Source organism: Natator depressus, chromosome 4 (genome assembly GCF_965152275.1).
Source record: "Natator depressus isolate rNatDep1 chromosome 4, rNatDep2.hap1, whole genome shotgun sequence".
Lineage (NCBI taxonomy): Eukaryota > Metazoa > Chordata > Testudines > Cheloniidae > Natator > Natator depressus.
The window spans coordinates 105,152,672-105,172,035 of NC_134237.1; the positions used below are offsets into that span (position 1 = coordinate 105,152,672).

The window sequence follows — 19,364 nt, forward strand, 5'->3', positions numbered from 1 at the left end:
ATTTACACATAGGTGATTCCTGGCCCCCAGGCTACAATGGGACCAGGATTTCACCCATGGGTTATTACCCATTTCCTTCTCTTCACGTGTCTTACCTTGCATCTTACTGGGCAATATTCAGCAGCTCAACCAATGGAGGGCTTCCACGTGAAGGGTGGGAAGTATCCCTTTCTATTCCTAAGCCACAGTCAACAAGCTAATTAAGGAAGACCAATGCTGTGCATCTGAAAAACCTAACACACCTCTCTGAAAACCGTCCTATGAATGTAGTTCTAATGCAAATAAAAGGACTAGCATTGTAGCCATTTGATTGGGACAGTGCTTCAGTTTAGGCATGATAGCTTTACCACCCAGGATAAGTAGGAGCCTGAAGGGCAGCGTACACTCCCCTGATTTGCCCTAATGCAACAATCAGCCAATGGGATGGTACCTCTAAAAGGAGGGTTCTCATTGGAAGGACAATTGATATTAGCAAGCAGAGCTAAACAGGGGTCTTTCTGCTCAACCCTGTACTGTACAGTCAATTCTTTGTTCTTCATGCTTCCCTTGAGTTTGACAGAAGCCATTATTGTATTGTTGTCAGTTTTTAGCAGAATGTGTAGCATTGCTGTTGGCGGACAAGCTTCAGGCTTTGCTGTGAATCTCAAAGCCTTCAATTTGAACACATTAACGTGCACAACTTTGAACAGGTTATCAATTTTCCCACTCAGGCTTCCCAACTGTGACTGGAGTCAGCTGTTAGCTATTCTGCAATTTATAAGGGTAATCCCTACAGAAGGTATATGCATAGTTGCACCTCCAGTGTAGGAATGTCTTTCATGGGAGTAGTGGGAACTAAAGAGCATTCATGTCAGATCATCAGGCTGAATGCCCTTTGGAAAGCATCACATGTCCTGGAAAGACATCAATAACCTCAAGAAGCAAATTAGCAGTCATGCTGATGAATGGTTTGGTTGCTACATTGCTTTTGCAAGAACTTCTCAACTTCACTATTAGGTCTCTGAGTAGATGACTAAATTGTAATATACTGTATTAGTAGGCCAAAATGTGCCCACTTCTATGATAGAGTGAATATGCTTTTATGATTTATCACAGAAGACAAGTTGACTGCCTCTATCTTCTTTGTCCGGACCATTGAGCATAGAATTACATAAATACTACTGCTGAATTCTGCTACCAATATCACGACCAATTTGATAATAGTATGCAAAAAATCATAGCTAAGCCAAAGAGTAGGGACTGGTACTGAAGTGGACCAGACCAAGACAAGCCTGACACATCTTGGTGGCTAGAAAAATTTGTAGGTGGGAAACTTTCTTAATGATAAATGCTAAAATATATTCAATAGATTGTGACCAGGGTGGAACATACGAGTTTCACAATGTATCCTTTGTACAGATGAATAAATAAGATGCAATTCTGGGGGGAGTTTCTTAGAAAAGTAAAATATCTTCTTGCTTTACTAACTTTTACTGACTCTGAAGTTCACGATAGGTATGTCAGTATTCCCATACATCCTGTGTGATATGGTGGGAGAAATCAGGAAGAAGATTTGGATACTGAACTTAAAGGATATACCTCCTTTCCTCCTCTGACTGTGAAGAGACCCAGGGTGCTGGAATAGCCCAAGATGCTAACGGTCCCCACTGGAAACCTAGGCAACAGATCTGTACTTCATGAACTCTGCCTGGTTCACATCAATAGGTGAGGTGATGAGACAAGAGACGAGAAAAGGATACAATTCAAAATCCTTGAATGAAGCTGAACAAGTCTGGTTCAGCTGCAGTCAGGAGTCAGAGACTCAGACCTACCAGACTTCTTCACATTCGCTGGCTGGCCTGTTTCCCAATCTTCTTCAAAAACTCTTGCTTAGATAAAATATCTTGTTCAAGAAAAGGACACATCATGTGGCCAGTTGGTCCAAAGTGAACAAAGGGCCATCTGTTCCAGAATTGCTGGAAGTCTCTGTTTTAACAAATATTTTCTTGGCCTGTAGAGTTCTGTAATAGGTGGTGCGCTCATGGCTTTGGGTTTTTTTGTTTTCCACCTTTTTTGGCTTCCTAAATGCTTAGATAGAAAAGGAAAAATAAAATACTGCCAAACTACATGCAAAAACTTGGGAAAAGAAGACAGCCTCAGCAGAGAACAGAACAATATACATGACTGAGGTGTTTCCATCTTATCGCTTTTTGCAGAGGCAAGAAACAACCTCGCTAATAAATTGGGATGCGTTATGCTGGCTGTAGGAGAGAAAAAGCCTCAGCACAATAGTGCAACTGACACGAAGGTAGGGACTATCTATCAATGACAACCAAGTCATAGATGGTGACCAAAAGCCTGATCCAATGTCTACTGGAGTCCATAAAAAGACTCCCATTGAATTCAGTAAGGTTTGAATCTGTGCCCAGACACACAGTGCACTGGTGGCAAACAAGCCTTTTTTCAAGAAGCCTACTTTAGTAAGTGAGAAAAAAATATAAAAACAGCAATACAGAACTTGACAAGTATAGGCTGCAAATAAAGCAGATCTGCCTAATTTAATCTCTTGGCTAGAGGCACAAGCCTTCTTCAGTCCTGCATGTATACTCCAAGCTTTTCTGGCCAACTGCCATATGTTGTGGTGGTTTTTTAAATTGTGTTTATAATAAAGAAGGCGTCACCTCCCATGTAGCAGTCATCACAGTTGCTACAAGAAAGCAAGCAGGTCAGTGGCCCAGACTTTTCTTCACAGCTGATCAAGACTCTGTCTCATAGTTTCATGTCACTCTGTGCCATCCTGTAGAAACAAGGTGTAGAAGACGAATTGGGAAGTAGAGGCTGCTCTGAATGGTTAAGAGATAGGGAGCAGTGAATACATAGGAAAGATACAGGGTTTACTTAGGAAGTCTGTTTTGCAGGGGCCAGGAATTCATTGAGGAAGTATAGGGAAAGGGGGGGGATGAGAGGGATGGTACCTCAGCTGGTTACACAAAGACAGAATGACTGGGTGAGGAAAAGAGAGACGAAGGACCTCAGAAAAAGAGAGAGAAGGGAGAGATTCTGCTGTCATCTTAGACCCAGCAGCAAAAGAGGGAAGTGGACATGCTTCCTGAAAATGCTATAGGGGTGCACCAGACTTGCTGTCTGCCCCTTTGAAGATGCTGGCTGGAGGAAATAATAATGAGCAGTTATTGTCTACCCCTAAAGATGTGGAAAGTAAAGACACTGTGTTTCTTCTCTAGCAAGGTTTGAGCTAATGAAGGATTTTTTTAATCTGTTTTAAAATTAAGGATAACTTCTCATCCTACAGATACAAGGAGAAGATATAACTAACGCAGAAAGGAGTACATGTGTCGAAAAATGAGTGAAAATCATCCATAATGGCTTAGAGTTGCAGTATTTATGAGGTTCTGCAATTATGAATAACCATCAAAAGGAATTAGGGTTATATTCTCATCTGATGCATGAGCATAAATCCCATTAACACTAATGAGAATTGTGTGTGCACAGATGGGAAAACAAGCTCTTTTGATTTTAAAATGAAATTCAGAAGCTGCATGGGTTAAGCTATTGCCATAAAGGTGTGTGTCTATGCTTGCTATTTTGCTTTTAGCGAACCAGCTGTAGAGCTATTTATCTGGCAGCTATTGGTAGATGTAAAACGCTAGGTTTTCTACCTTTATACGAACATCCATGGAATTATCCAGGGTGCTTTGTGTTACCATGGGTGAAATATTAAAATATTTCAGGAATGAGTATTTGAAGAAGACAGTTATTTAGCATATTCCTAAATCCTCTCAGTTTATTACAACTGAAATCAAATCCTTACCTGTCTGCCCAACACGTACATGTTCATTTTCAAAGAGTTCTAAAAATATAATGAAGGATGAATAAAATCCAAAAATAATGAAGAAAGAATTGACAAAAATACTTCAGCTATTAGTGTGGCAACATTTTGTATTTTTGACTAACAGAAGATTAATTTTGATAACTGCAAATCATATATGTCTGCAGATTAATATACATCATATTTAACCAATATTTTTACTGCTAATGTTACTATAATTAAAATAGCATCAGCAGCAATATTCTTCTGTAATTTAGACTGAAGGATAGAAATAAAAAAAAATACACACAACACCTTTAATCAGAACATTTTCCACTTCAAATGTCTCTCTATATCCTATAATTTTCCATTCTTTGAGACCCTAGAGTTGTTTCTACAGAAATAATAGTGTGCATACAAGAAATAAACCACCATTATTTAAACCACAGAATATTAACACACAATTTTTTCTGTAATATTTTCTAGAGCATGGACATCAAAAAGGTGCCTCTGTATTTTCCCAATAATCCTGTGGTGTCACAGCTGCACAACTGTGTTACTCAAAGCGGTTTTGATTTGAAACTTGAGACTTTCTAAAAAAATATATATATATATTTTTGAGACACAGGCCTGATCCTGAAAAGGGTTTAAACACCTGACGCTCCATCTGAAATCAACAGGAATTGCAAGCACTCCACATATTTCAAATCAAGCTCTTCACATTTGCAATGTTATCCACTACCAGTTCAAATATGTTCAACTTTATTCACATGAGAACCATTGGAGTTATAGCTGTGGTACAAATACTTATGAATATTATGGAAAAGTTATACAAGTTACTTTTCAATTACACAGTATTCCATAAAAACATACTTTAATCATTACTGTTCTAATTAAATTATTAAAGCACAGCACACACTAACCTGGAGGCACTTGTGTGGAATCATCAATACCCAGCTGTCCTGTATTCAAGCCTAGCTCACTGAAATAGTCTCTCTGAAAAAAATACAAATAGAGAATTAAAAGCACATTATGAAGAGCTCGCAGAGAGAGATTCCTTCTTTAAAAGTTTATTTAAAACAAAATCCTTGAATTAAATGTATCTTTATATCCTACAAACTAACAAACTTTATACACGTATGAAGTAAATGATTTTAAAAGAAAGAATAAGAATCAGTACAAGATTTTTTTAAGACAGAAAAACAGTTGGACTTACACGTCCTGATTCTCACCTATGTGTGAGCTTAACTCAGACAAAACAGACAGAAGCTGCAGGGAGCCGATTATGGCTCCCTGATTTACTGCTCTGGGTGCAAGTTAGGGTCACCCAGGGGAAGCCCTAACTCTCTCCACTAGCATAAAGTCCCTCGAGAGCCTTGTGTGTGTGGAGAATCAGGTGCAGCAGAGATCACAGAATCATAGAATATCAGGGTTGGAAGGGACCTCAGGAGGTCATTTAGTCCAACCCCATGCTCAAAGCAGGACCAATCCCCAATTTTTGCCCCAGATCCCTAAATGGCCCCCCAAGGATTGAACTCACAACCCTGGGTTTAGCAGGCCAATGCTCAAACCACTGAGCTATCCCTCTGATCAACCACATCCCCTTTCTTCCCTGACTGGCCTACATCCTGTCCCCAGAATGCAGCTGACACACACTATCCTTCCTAAGATTGCCAGGCATCCGGTTTTTGACTGGAATGCTCGGTCAAAAGAGGACCCTGGCAGTTCAGATCAGCACTGTTGACCAGGCCATTAAAAGTCCAGTCGGCAGCACAGTGGGGTAAGACAGGCTCCCTGCCAGTCCTGGCTCTGCATGGCTCCCGGAAGTGCCCGGCATTAACCTGCAGCCTCTAGGCACAGAGGCGGCCAGGGAGGCTTCGTGCACAGTCCCTGACCCGAGCGCTGGCTCTGCAGTTCCCACTGGCGGGAGCCACCTGAGCTAAGTGCCCCCAAGCCTCCTCCTACATCCCAACCCCTTGCCCCAGCCCTGAGCTCCCTCCTGAAGCTCACACCACACATCCCCTCCCACACCCCAAACCCCATCTGAGCCCTGAGCCGCGTTCTGCACCCAAACTCCCTCCCAGAGCCCGCATCCACTCCTGCGCTCCGAATCCCTCGGCCCCAGCCCGGAGCCCCCTCCTGTACCTCAAATGCCTCATCTCCAGCCCCACCCCAGAGCCTGTAGCCCTAGGTATAGCCCGCACCCCCTCCCATACCACCAACCCCCTCCCCCAGCGTGGTGAAAATGAGCAAGTGACCAAAGGTGGGGGAAAAGCGAGCTCTGGAGGGAAGCGGGATGGCGTGAGTGTGGGGGAAGGGCCTTCAAAAAGGGGCAGGGCAAGGGTGGTGCCTCAGGGAAGGGGTGGGGGGAGGGTGTTCAGTTTTCTGCAATCAGAAAGTTGGCAACCCTAATCCTTTCCCATGGGGGTGGGAGGGCAGAAACAGGGAATGGCTTGTATAGTTGGTGTCAGAGCCACTTTCACTCGCTGTATGCTAGCAGAGAGTTCTCCTGCACAGACTGACTATGTCTAGTCACAGTAATACCATTTTGAACTCTTTATGCTTACATGGCACAAAGTGGCCTTACAAACTGGTCCACAGTATTTGCTTCCAAAATCACCATCACTTAACATTTCTACTTACCCTCCTTCACAATATAAGAGCAAAAAGGACATCCAATGAAATGGAAAGGCAAATTTGAAACTGATAAAAGGTAATCATTTTTTTATTTTTATTTTACACAATGAATAAACCACCTATGGAACCAGGATAGATGGATATAAATCAAATCAATTATTTAAATCATCAAGCTTTAAATAATAGATTTTAAGCATGTATTTACATTTTTTCCTAAAGAAAGGTTGATCCTTATTAGTTGGTAACCATTAAAGCACGTTGACTTATATTTAGTTGTAACAACTTTATACTAAATTTGTGGCTTCTTTTTGATCAAGAGAATACACTACATCTATACACATTTATTAAAGTAATTAATTTAAGCAGTTTAATTTTTTACTTGTGTCTTGTATCAAGCTCAATAGAGTTGGAAATTCAAATAAATTAAAAATATACAAAAAAGCATTTTTATTTCTTTTATTAAATAAAACTAACTTTTTTTTCTCATCAAAACATGTTTTGCATTTCAAACAAATGAACATTTATTAAACAAAAAGAAGCAATAACTGTATATGAATTGAAGTAACTGTTGTTTCTGGTCACCATGTCCTTCAAGATTTTAGAACTAGAAGATCTCATCCTCCTCTCACACATGTACTACTTAATATTATTTTTGACAGGTTTCAGAGTAACAGCCGTGTTAGTCTGTATTCGTAAAAAGAAAAAAGAAAAGGAGTACTTGTGGCACCTTAGAGACTAACCAGTTTATTTGAGCATGAGCTTTCGTGAGCTACAGCTCACTTCATCGGATGCATAGCATATCGTGGAAACTGCAGAAGACATTATATACACACAGAGACCATGAAACAAAACTTCCTCCCACCCCACTCTCCTGCTGGTAACAGCTTATCTAAAGTGATCATCAAGGAGGGCCATTTCCAGCACAAATCCAGGTTTTCTCACCCTTCCCTTTGTGCTGGAAATGGCCCTCCTTGATGATCACTTTAGATAAGCTGTTACCAGCAGGAGAGTGGGGTGGGAGGAAGTTTTGTTTCATGGTCTCTGTGTGTATATAATGTCTTCTGCAGTTTCCACGATATGCTATGCATCCGATGAAGTGAGCTGTAGCTCACGAAAGCTCATGCTCAAATAAACTGGTTAGTCTCTAAGGTGCCACAAGTACTCCTTTTCTTTTTTCTTTTTAATATTATTTGTGTATTTAAATTAAATTAGTTTGATAGATATTATTAGTAGTTCAGGTCTTAGCATAGATTGTCAATTGAAAATTAAATTTTAAAATCGGCTTTCTAAATTTAACCTGTATTTAAATTTAGATTTAAATAAAAAAATCTGATTTTTTATTTTTATTTTTAAAAATCATTGATTTTTGGCCACCCTGCGTGGAACTCATTGCCACCAGGTGTAACTGAGAGTAAGAGTGTAGAGGGATTCAGAAAAGGAGTAGTCGTTTAACAGATAATATAAACATTCAGTTACATTAGGTAAGAAAATATACTGCCATGTTTCAAGGTGCAAATCAACCACTAACTAATTGGGGTAAGAGGAAACATCCCTTTTTCAATTCTGTATTTCTTTTTCATTAAAAAGTTCCTTTAATAAATCTTTTCTATATGTTACATTTTATTTACTGACCTATTGTACATCCTTACTCATGTCTTTTAAAAACAAACCTATTAACTAATTAAGATTCCTTTTTATTGCCTAGTATATTATTGATTAGTCAATATATAATAGAACATAAGAACAAATACAACTACACTTACCAGTTCAGGGATATCTTTAACTTTCAGAGGAACCTGAATTAGACCCAGGTGATTTTTGAAACTCGGCTGATCCCCATTTTCATAATTTGGGTTGCGAAGATTCATCAGTACCTTTTAAAAAATAATACAATCTGTCATTCCCTGTGCATATACCTACACATGAGATTGTGGCCCAACAGTATCAGTGTCACAAATTGTGCTTTGACACAAACGTAGTGCTATCTCCTGCAGCATTGCAACTCCCAGGTGAAGGCCTAAATTTTCAAAAGCAACTAGTAATTTTGGGCAGTCAATTTCAAAATCCATAAAGGGGTCTGATTTTGAGAAAGTACTTAGCTCCCACTCTGAAAAACGAAATTGAGGCACTGAAAAATCACCCATCATTTTTGAACATTTAGGCCACACTCTATGTCCTAATTAACACTAGCTTCCCTATCAAACAGTACCTGAAAGCTAATAGTACCTTTCTCAATGGCTCTGAATTCTAGGATATTGATCTGCACTCTTTTATTTTAAAAAGAGCTATTCTATTAGTGTTTTGATACCCAGTGCCCTCGGTATTCTGCAATTCCACTGCTATACAATTTGCCACAGAATTCACCTCTTGCCACAGAATTGTGGCCCAGAATCTCAACTTCCAGTTTTTAAAAAGATATGCTAGTCCTTATGGTAGCGACTGCAACACTAAAAACTTAAAACAAGAGCAAACTGATGAGTGCCTGAGTCTACAGGGTCTGAAATCACAGCTTTGACAGCTGTAAACTGCCCTATTCATCTCAGTCACGATCCCATATATTCTGTAAAAACAAGGACTCCTTGTGGCACCTTAGAGGCTAACAAATTTAATTGGGCATAAGCTTTCATGGGCTATAACCCACTTCATTTAAAAACTACTTGCTTACAAAATCTGACAAACATACAAAAAAGTGCCATAGCACACTATTACTGACAAATTGCTTACTTTCTCATTTTGTCTGTGAAATTTTAGTTTGTACTGACTTTGCTAGTGCTTTTTATGTAGCCTGTTATAAAATTAGGCAAATATCTAGATGAGCTGATGTACCCCCTGGAAGACCTCTGTGTACCCCCAGGGGTATACATACCCCTGGTTGAGAACCAGTGCTATAAGGAAATTCCTCCTTAAAATCCTAAATCTGCAACCCTCATTCATCTGATTAATCCAAATTCATGTGACTAGTCCCTCTTGACTTATTTGGGACTACTCTCAGGGTCAGGCCCTAAATTAATCCATTAACATGAGAAATGACAGACCATGGGACATGAGGGGAAAAGGAAACAACAACAGAAAACAAGAGGAAAATAAACACTACTTTATAAATATTTAAAATAAGGTCAAAATACAAGCCAGATATAATAAGACTGAATTACAGATAAGTATTACATTTATAATTAGCACAACTATGACATCCAGAAGCCCTTAAATGTAAGAAATTTATAGTCTGGTATTACCAATTATACAAAGAACAACATGTTACATTAATCTTACTTGCGTATGTAAATTAGAATACTTCACTTTTAACATTCACAGTTCCAAAGAATGACAGTTCATATTTATCCAAGCAAAAGTTACAAGTATGCTACATCTCATACCACTGCAAAAGACATTCCATTAAATTTATAAATCATTTTAAATACTAAATTTGCTGATTATGATTCATATTGCTGTGTTTGTCTTTTAAATTTAATTTTGTAAATTAACAGACTATTTCTATGCTCCCTACCTACATTAGCCAAGGTTCTAGATAAATTTGTTTAATCAACAGCTGACAGAGTATTATACAGCCATTGATTTTTTTTAATTGTATTTTCATAAGCAATAGCATTCTACATATTGCCATTATTAACAAGTCACCAGCGATCTCTATCGTGCAACAGACCTTGACGTAATTTTAATTACGGCCTTCAGTATTATGAACTATACAAAACAACAAGTAAAAACTGAGCAATTCTGGCCTTAAAGATTTAGCAGTGAGCTAGTTTTATTCTTCAACTTTTAGTTTTGGTCACAGACAAAAGCCTCAAGTATTTCCAGCTATCAGGAGACTCCCCATCTTCGGTTCTGTATTACGTTCTGTTTTATAAATTATTTGAATAATCTTTGTAGATGGTCTAGAATTTCATCTTTACATGACGCTGTTATTTACCACAGTGAACCTACTTCAAGTAATATTACACCAATCTGCAATTGGAAATTAATAATGAAATAAGCAATGTAACTGTTCATGTTAATAAAGTGACGAGAGTTAGTCCCACAGGATTCTTCCTGTAACATTTCAGAGAATTAGGAGGCTTTCTATTATAGGCACAATAAAAAGGAATTTTTTTTTAAAAGGATGAACCAGCAATCTCTGTAAGTGCAATTCAGCATGATTCCCCTTCCATGCATCCATAAGGTTAGGTTGTCAAAGCAACAGAGACTCTGTTCACATTCGAAAGGCCACTTTACAATAGAAAAATGTTAGAAATTTATTTATTTTAATACAAGCTTAAATTCTCAGGCAAAGAGCACTAAAGTAATAAACACCCTATTTCAGGGACACCTGAAATTATCTGATGTGCAAGACTTCCTATTGCCTCGAAGTCCTGATTAGTATGCCAAGTTAAACATTTTGAGCTGACATTTTTCTACGCAAGAAGCTCCTTTGCTTAACAGGAATTGAAAAAGGTTTCAAGTTTTAAGAATCACCAATATGAGGTTAAATGTAATTCACTAGCAGTTAAAAGTTAATCTTATCAGCCGTTTAGATATGATAATTTCTTATAGATTTAGAAAAAGATAGAAGTGTACCATCAATTCTTTAAAGCAGTTTTGTACCTGATTATTTAATGGACAATGATTTGTGTGTTGATTCAGTTTACCTTATTTAGAAGAAAATTAATTTCAATTTCCTATCAATCTGTTGAAGACTTACCATGCACAGGTCCCACTTTACATAACTAACTATAACCGATGTAAATCAATGGCTGGTTAGTTATTTCATCAATACTTACCTCAAGAAAATCTTTAGGTGCATAAACAGGTCGGAAGAGACTTAGATCTGAAATTAACAGGATTTAAAAAATGATTTAAATTAAAATTTTATAAAGATTCGCAATATATATGAAGTTTTTTCCAATTCTGACACAATGTAACTGTCCCTATAATACATCATGACTATGAAATTTTAGGAACAGTTATACTTAAAAAGTTCACATCAATATATAAAAAAGAATCACTAATTGATGCCATGCACAGCAACCATAATCAGGTATTTCATAAAACTGCTATTTAATGATCACTGAGTTACAAAAAGACAAATTGGTGCAATATAAAACATCCCTGTTATTCAGCCAACTCCACTATAAAATGGAAGCACAAAGGATATACTTTGAGTGTTCTTAAATTGTATAAGTTTAAACAGCTTCAAATCCAATGTGAAGTAAAAATATACCGTCACTTTATTTTCTTCTGCCCCCGGCAGTACATCTATACATTAATGTATCATGAAACTGCTGTTCAGACCATGAAAATTTCCAAGTCATTATCCAGTCTTATTCACAGTATAAGACAATACATGTATTTGGGGCTTGCAAGCTTGCTCCAAGCCCTGGTTGATCCGAACAGGGGATCATTAGCTATGAAACTGTACATAATGTAATTCCTATACATTGATTAGCTGTGTCACTTTTAGCTGTTGAAAAAATACATTATGTGAGTAAGAGAAAATTGTTAAGGATTAAATGACACAAAAAGTAAACACTATGATGTTTTTCTTTCAATTAGTGCACTGCTCCCATTACTACTACTAACTTAAAGGTACCTGTCCAAATTCTCTAGGTATTAGTATGTAAGAGAATATATCTACAGACTGCAGGTGTAGATTCAAAAATCCAAACAATAACTCTTCAAAATAAATAAATAATACAGTGAATAGGTATTTGTGAGCTACCAAGCACTGAAAACTAGGGAAAAAACAAAACAAAACACAAAACAGGAACTAGTTGCCTTTACAATGGATACTACTTTAATCCCTGACTGATAAATAAGGAGATAAATATGCATTTGCTTTGCTTCTACATAAAAAGACACATTTTATTTAACATACCTGGCTCATCAGTTCCCATTTCATTCCATTTATTAAGAAGTTCTTTTTGCTCTCCTATAGGTCTCTAAGTCATAAGAAAAGAAATTGTCTTTTTTAATTAACCAGCTAAAAATCTAAAATAAACCCATCTCCTGTATGGATGAAAATTAGTCTTTTAAAAAAATAGCATGCACTAGAATTTTATTTCTCTCTTTGTAAGTTAGCATTAGCCTTAGGCCATATTCTCTCTATTGCACCAAATCCAAGTAAGGATTGGAATCCCCCTCCTCATGCCATGGGGTAGTTATGGCACACTATCGGCTATTGAACCCTTAGCTATGTTTGGCTGGCAGTTCCATGTATCTGAGGATTCACCCTGCACCACCCATGTGCTGCCACCAAATTCCCTCTTCAAGCTGCCAGAAGCCCTGAAGAGTATAGCTCAATTGCACAAAAGGGGAGTAGATTCCCCTGCGTTTCTTTCTCTGTTCCTCCCCACAGCTTTGTCCTCTGCCTTGTACAATAAACTACAGCAGTTCTGCCAGCTACCAGGCTTTAGGGGAGAGGGACAGGGAAGATTTGCCCTATAATACATACTTGCCAATTCTATTCTGTTTATGTTTCAAATCTCTGTAAATTAATAAGGATGTCAGTGACGAATGGATGACAAAGGGAAGTGATGATAGTGGAATACTGAGCCTTTCACTCCAAGGTCACAAGTTCAACTCTGGTCCCAATCAGCCATGAAAGAGTGTCAATGTTGGTTGTTCAGTGGCCAATGTGAAGTGAGTCAGTGGTCTCAATCCAGTCTGTGTGTACTACTGTCCACACATCATAAAACCATCAATTGGCTCCTCAGTACAGTATTCCCAGCAGAGGCCAACGACTGCAACAGCAAGAGAAAGACCTACCAACACCCTTCATTCCCAAGGTGGTCCTTCCAGAGTACAATGGAGGCACACTGGTGGGGATACTCTCACACTACCACTATCTCTACTATCTGTTTTTTCCCTGAAGACTTTAGGCCCTAATCCTGCAATTCCTGACATCAGTGGAACTACTTATAAAGCTTGCATAAGATAAGGATCAGGACCACAGTTTCCAAAGATGTGAAGATGGCACAAGTTCTACATTCACTTTAAAAAGTTAAGTTAATAAACACAGTACCTTTCGTGCTAATGGGATACTGAGTTCTGTACACATGCTATTTAGACTCTTCAGAATTCGCTTCTCCCAGCTTCCCTGTAACACAAACATTTTAATGAATGTAGAACTCCCCCCGCCCATTTTTATAAGCATACCACAGCCTAGTCAATGAATAACTTTAAAAGAAAAGATGATGAAAGTCACTGACATCTGCCAAAAGTTTACATGATTACTTAAAAATGTGAACAAAGGAATGATTTGTTCATTATACAATGAAAAACTTCTTTATTCAACAAAGTAACAAAGAACCAGCAAAATAAGGTTTCAGAGTAACAGCCGTGTTAGTCTGTATTCGCAAAAAGAAAAGGAGTACTTGTGGCACCTTAGAGACTAACCAATTTATTTGAGCATGAGCTTTCGTGAGGTACAGCTCACTTCATCGGATGCATACTGTGGAAATTGCAGAAGACGTTATATACACAGACACCATGAAACAATACCTCCTCCCACCCCACTCTCCTGCTGGTAATAGTTTATCTAAAGTGATCACCAAGTTGGGCCATTTCCAGCACAAATCCAGGTTTTCTCACCCTCCGCCCCCCCCACAGACAGACTCACTCTCTTGCTGGTAATAGCCCATCCAAAAAGTGACCACTCTCTTCACAATGTGTATGATAATCAAGGTGGGCCATTTCCTGCAGAAATCCAGGTTCTCTCACCCCCCTCCAAAAACCACACACACAAACTCACTCTCCTGCTGGTAATAGCCTATCCAAAGTGACCACTCTCCTTACAACCTGCATGATAATCAAGGTGGGCCATTTCCAGCACGAATCCAGGTTTTCTCACCCCCTCACCCCCACACACACACAAACTCACTCTCCTGCTGGCAATAGCTCATCCAAACTGACCACTCTCCCCACAATGTGCATGACAATCAAGGTGGGCCACTTTCAGCATAAATCCAAGTTTAACCAGAACGTCTGGGGGGGTGTAGGAAAAAACAAGGGGAAATAGCCACTCCCAGTCTCTATTTAAGCCTAAATTAATAGTATCCAATTTGCAAATGAATTCCAATTCAGCAGTTTCTCGCTGGACTCTGGATTTGAAGTTTTTTTGTTGTAAGATAGCGACCTTCATGTCTCCGATTGCATGACCAGAGAGATTGAAGTGTTCTCCGACTGGTTTATGAATGTTATAATTCTTGACATCTGATTTGTGTCCATTTATTCTTTTACGTAGAGACTGTCCAGTTTGACCAATGTACATGGCAGAGGGGCACTGCTGGCACATGATGGCATATACCACATTGGTGGATGTGCAGGTGAACGAGCCTCTGATAGTGTGGCTGATGTTATTAGGCCCTGTGATGGTGTCCCCTGAATAGATATGTGGGCACAGTTGGCAACGAGCTTTGTTGCAAGGATAGGTTCCTGGGTTAGTGGTTCTGTTGTGTGGTATGTGGTTGTTGGTGAGTATTCGCTTCAGGTTGGGGGGCTGTCTGTAGGTAAGGACTGGCCTGTCTCCCAAGATTTGTGAGAGTGTTGGGTCATCCTTCAGGATAGGTTGTAGATCCTTAATAATGCGTTGGAGGGGTTTTAGTTGGGGGCTGAAGGTGACGGCTAGTGGCGTTCTGTTATTTTCTTTGTTAGGCCTGTCCTGTAGTAGGTGACTTCTGGGAACTCTTCTGGCTCTATCAATCTGTTTCTTCACTTCCGCAGGTGGGTATTGTAGTTGTAAGAAAGCTTGATAGAGATCTTGTAGGTGTTTGTCTCTGTCTGAGGGGTTGGAGCAAATGCGGTTGTATCGCAGAGCTTGGCTGTAGACGATGGATCGTGTGGTGTGGTCAGGGTGAAAGCTGGAGGCATGTAGGTAGGAATAGCGGTCAGTAGGTTTCCGGTATAGGGTGGTGTTTATGTGACCATTGTTTATTAGCACTGTAGTGTCCAGGAAGTGGATCTCTTGTGTGGACTGGACCAGGCTGAGGTTGATGGTGGGATGGAAATTGTTGAAATCATGGTGGAATTCCTCAAGGGCTTCCATAGCAGTGCCGTTGATCTGAAGGTATACATTGTCCCCAAATGTAAAATAGTTATGGGTAAGGACAAAGTCACAAAGTTCAGCCACCAGGTTAGCCGTGACATTATCGGGGATAGTGTTCTTGACGGCTTGTAGTCCATCTTTGTGTGGAATGTTGGTGTAGAGGGCTTCTACATCCATTGTGGCCAGGATGGTGTTATCAGGAAGATCACCGATGGATTGTAGTTTCCTCAGGAAGTCAGTGGTGTCTCGAAGGTAGCTGGGAGTGCTGGTAGCATAGGGCCTGAGGAGGGAGTCTACATAGCCAGACAATCCTGCTGTCAGGGTGCCAATGCCTGAGATGATGGGGCGCCCAGGATTTCCAGGTTTATGGATCTTGGGTAGTAGATAGACTATCCCAGGTCGGGGTTCCAGGGGTGTGTCTGTGCGGATTTGATCTTGTGCTTTTTCAGGGAGTTTCTTGAGCAAATGCTGTAGTTGCTTTTGGTAACTCTCAGTGGGATCATAGGGTAATGGCTTGTAGAAAGTGGTGTTGGAGAGCTGCCGAGCAGCCTCTTGTTCATATTCCAACCTATTCATGATGACAACAGCACCTCCTTTGTCAGCCTTTTTGATTATGATGTCAGAGTTGTTTCTGAGGCTGTGGATGGCATTGTGTTCCGCACGGCTGAGGTTATGGGGCAAGTGATGCTGCTTTTCCACAATTTCAGCCCGTGCACGTCGGCAGAAGCACTCTATGTAGAAGTCCAGTCTGCTGTTTCGACCTTCAGGAGGAGTCCACCTAGAATCCTTCTTTTTGTAATGTTGGTCGGGAGGCCTCTGTGGATTAGTATGTTGTTCAGAGGTATTTTGGAAATATTCCTTGAGTCGGAGACGTCGAAAATAGGATTCTAGGTCACCACAGAACTGTATCATGTTCGTGGGGGTGGAGGGGCAGAAGGAGAGGCCCCGAGATAAGGTTGCTCTCCAAACTGTATGTTCTCCAAAAAGCCTCTGCTTTACAGGTACTCATTCTTGGAAGGAAGGCTAGTGCCCAAGCTAACTTTTATACTGGTAGCCATGAGTTTTACATTTTAACCACAATACTGGACAAGCATGCTCAGGGAGGTGAACTGTGTAAAAATAATGCCCCATCCACCTTTAAGACATGGAGAGAAAGTAAGTAAATATCTTTTCTCGAAAGATATTACACTAGCTACCCATTTTTAGAGAGACTAAAAAGTTCCAGGAATTTGGAATTATTGTATCTAAAGTAAGGCATAGATGGTTTGGCAGAATTTGATTTTTTTTAAATATAATTTCAGCAGATTATATTGATGTTTACTCCTAAGCATTTAAGATTTTTATCTATTTAAATTTTCACAATTGTGGGAAATTATCCGGGTGTCAGACAATAATTCCTTAATGACAGCAGACGCTGAGATTCAAAAAGTTAAAACTTTATAACCATTAAAATACCAATTGTCAGCATCATATTCCAAAATATACAAAATAAACAGCCTTAAATCAAACTCTAAAGTTCTCTAGCAGCATTTTTCTTACTTTGCCCATCAGTAAATTTCGATTATCGATGGAAATATTTTTTCCATCCGTTTGTGTGTGAACAGTGAAATCAGTTTATCAACATTTACCAATAAAAATCCAGTCTTTCCTATGCATAGATAAGAGTTCTCAAATGAAAGATTAAAAATAAAAGCAGGCAATACCTTCATAATGGGGAGAACAAAAAACAGCTTACGGAGGAATCAGATTCCCGTCATAAATGTAGCATATTTTCAAATTTTACATACTAGGTCAGATCCTCAGTTGGTGTAAACTGGCTTAGTTCCACTGAAATCAATAGGTCAGTGCTAATTTACATCAGCTGAGGATCAAGACAATAAGGTTCAGTAATACTGTGACAGCACTGAATTTATTTATATTTGATTTGTATTAGTTTACTGGAAAATTAGTTATTTTCTTTCTTCTCTGCCCCCTACTGTGTTTCAAATGTTGTTTATCTTGATAATGTTTTATCTTGATGTTACAGCGATATTGCATATGAGCAATTTCACTGAGGATATACCCAAATTAGGGATTTTAACATTCTCTGTATTCTCCTAGAAGCCGATTCAAACCCTACTCAAGTAAATGGAACCCTACTCCCATTAACTTCACTGGGTTCTGGTTCAGGCCCCTGATTTCCATTTCGAATAATATATTTCATTATTGTTTATTATTTGTATTCTGCAGCACCCACAGCTTTTGTCCACACACATGAAAACAAAGGCCCGGCCTCAAAGATCTTTCAATTTAAGATGACAAGCAACACATGAAGGATGGGGGGGAAAATGGATAAAACACACATATATAAAATCAAAGTTTTGGTTTTTTTTAAATCCATAGTCTAGTTAGTGTTAACAGTATATGTGTACAAGAAAATAACCAGCTATGTAAATGAACACCAATAAACGCCTCCAAATTAAACACTGGGAAAAATGTTTTTAAAACCAGTAAAATACCTCCATCCCAAAACAGACTCAATTTGTAGGCTTTAAGGACAGAAGGGGCCATTATGATAATCTAGTCTGACCTCATGAATAACACAGGACTTAGAACCTCACCCAGTAACTAGCGCATCAAGCCCACATCTTTTGTGCTGTTCCCAATGATTAATTACAAGCACTGCTAACAATTTGCACTTTACTTCTAGTCTAAATTTGTTTAGACTCAGCTTCCAACCATTGGAATTCATTATGACTTTTTCTGCTAGCTTAAAGAGATATCTACTATCAGAAATCTTTTCCCTAGGTAGGTACTTACAGACCATGATTGAGTCACCTTTTAACGTTCTGTTGGATAAACTACATAGACTGAGTTTCTTAAGTCTCTCACTCTAACGCAGGTTTTCTCAACTTGAAACCATTCTTGTAACTCTTTTATGAATGCTTCCCAATTAGTCAACATTCTTTCTGAAGTGTGGATACCAGAATTGGACAATGTATTCCAGTAATGATGTCATTAATGTCAAATGCAGAGGTAATACCACCTCCCTCTTAGCTGCAGAACTGCACTGGGAATTTATGCTCAAGTATCTATCTACCACGACTCCTATGTCCATTTCAGCATCCATACATGCATTCCATGATACCATGCATTCCATCTTGTAAGTGTGACATACATTCTTTCCTACTAGATGGAAGTTCTTGAGTTTTGTTGCATTTCTTACTGAAAACCTAAAATTCACATCTATGCAAACCTAGATGTTACTTAAGGATATAGACACTCTCACATGCAGCAAAGGCGGTCTTTACACAATGCCTAGAAGTCTTCAGTCCTTAACTGTTCAAGTTTCTCTCCTCCAGGAATTTGAATCTGCTAAGTGCTGTTGTAACTTTCATCATCTTGGCCAACACCATGGATTCAACAAGGACCTCCAGAGCTAAAAAGCATGAGTCTACAGCTTGAGCTAAAAAGAGTTAGACTGTGTAGCTGGGGGCTACACAGACCCACATTGTCTGTTCATCAGGCACAGAGGGGATGCACTACATTCACTAACCAGTGGGACTTTCTACAGCTGGAATGGTGGGAGTTGGGTGCTAAGTCATACAGCTTATCAGACTGAGCCTTAACTATGGCAGACATTAATGGGCAGGGGGGAAGAAAAGAAGAGGTGGCTTGGCTTCTCTTAGTTCCTATTCTCTCTCTCCACTAGTTTCTTTCTCAGGCCAGTATGCAGGAGGAGGGTCTGGTTGTACTGACATATAAATAAGTATCAACATAATTTCTCCTTGTGCAGAAGGTTTCAAAACTACTGCATCAACAAAACTGAAAAGAAGAACTACCACCTGTCACAATGCAGCCACTATACCCACAATGCTTGGAGTCCTAAGTAAGCTTTCCTGGCTC

At 39.2% G+C, this 19,364-nt stretch overlaps 1 protein-coding gene across 3 annotated transcripts in view; it reads right to left on the reverse strand.

The window, feature by feature from the left end:
• Window positions 1-19,364, reverse strand: part of TBC1D19 (TBC1 domain family member 19) — a 106,546-nt gene that overhangs the window by 51,679 nt on the left and 35,503 nt on the right. For 2 of the 3 annotated variants that reach the window (XM_074951578.1, XM_074951577.1), the window contains exons 5-10: window positions 13,458-13,532; window positions 12,312-12,375; window positions 11,218-11,264; window positions 8,206-8,316; window positions 4,729-4,801; window positions 3,809-3,847 (exon numbers count right to left, since the gene is read on the reverse strand). In XM_074951578.1, coding sequence (XP_074807679.1) covers window positions 3,809-3,847; window positions 4,729-4,801; window positions 8,206-8,316; window positions 11,218-11,264; window positions 12,312-12,375; window positions 13,458-13,532 — 409 coding nt within the window. The remainder of the gene's footprint in view (window positions 1-3,808; window positions 3,848-4,728; window positions 4,802-8,205; window positions 8,317-11,217; window positions 11,265-12,311; window positions 12,376-13,457; window positions 13,533-19,364) is intronic. The other variant, XM_074951579.1, reaches the window with a different exon arrangement.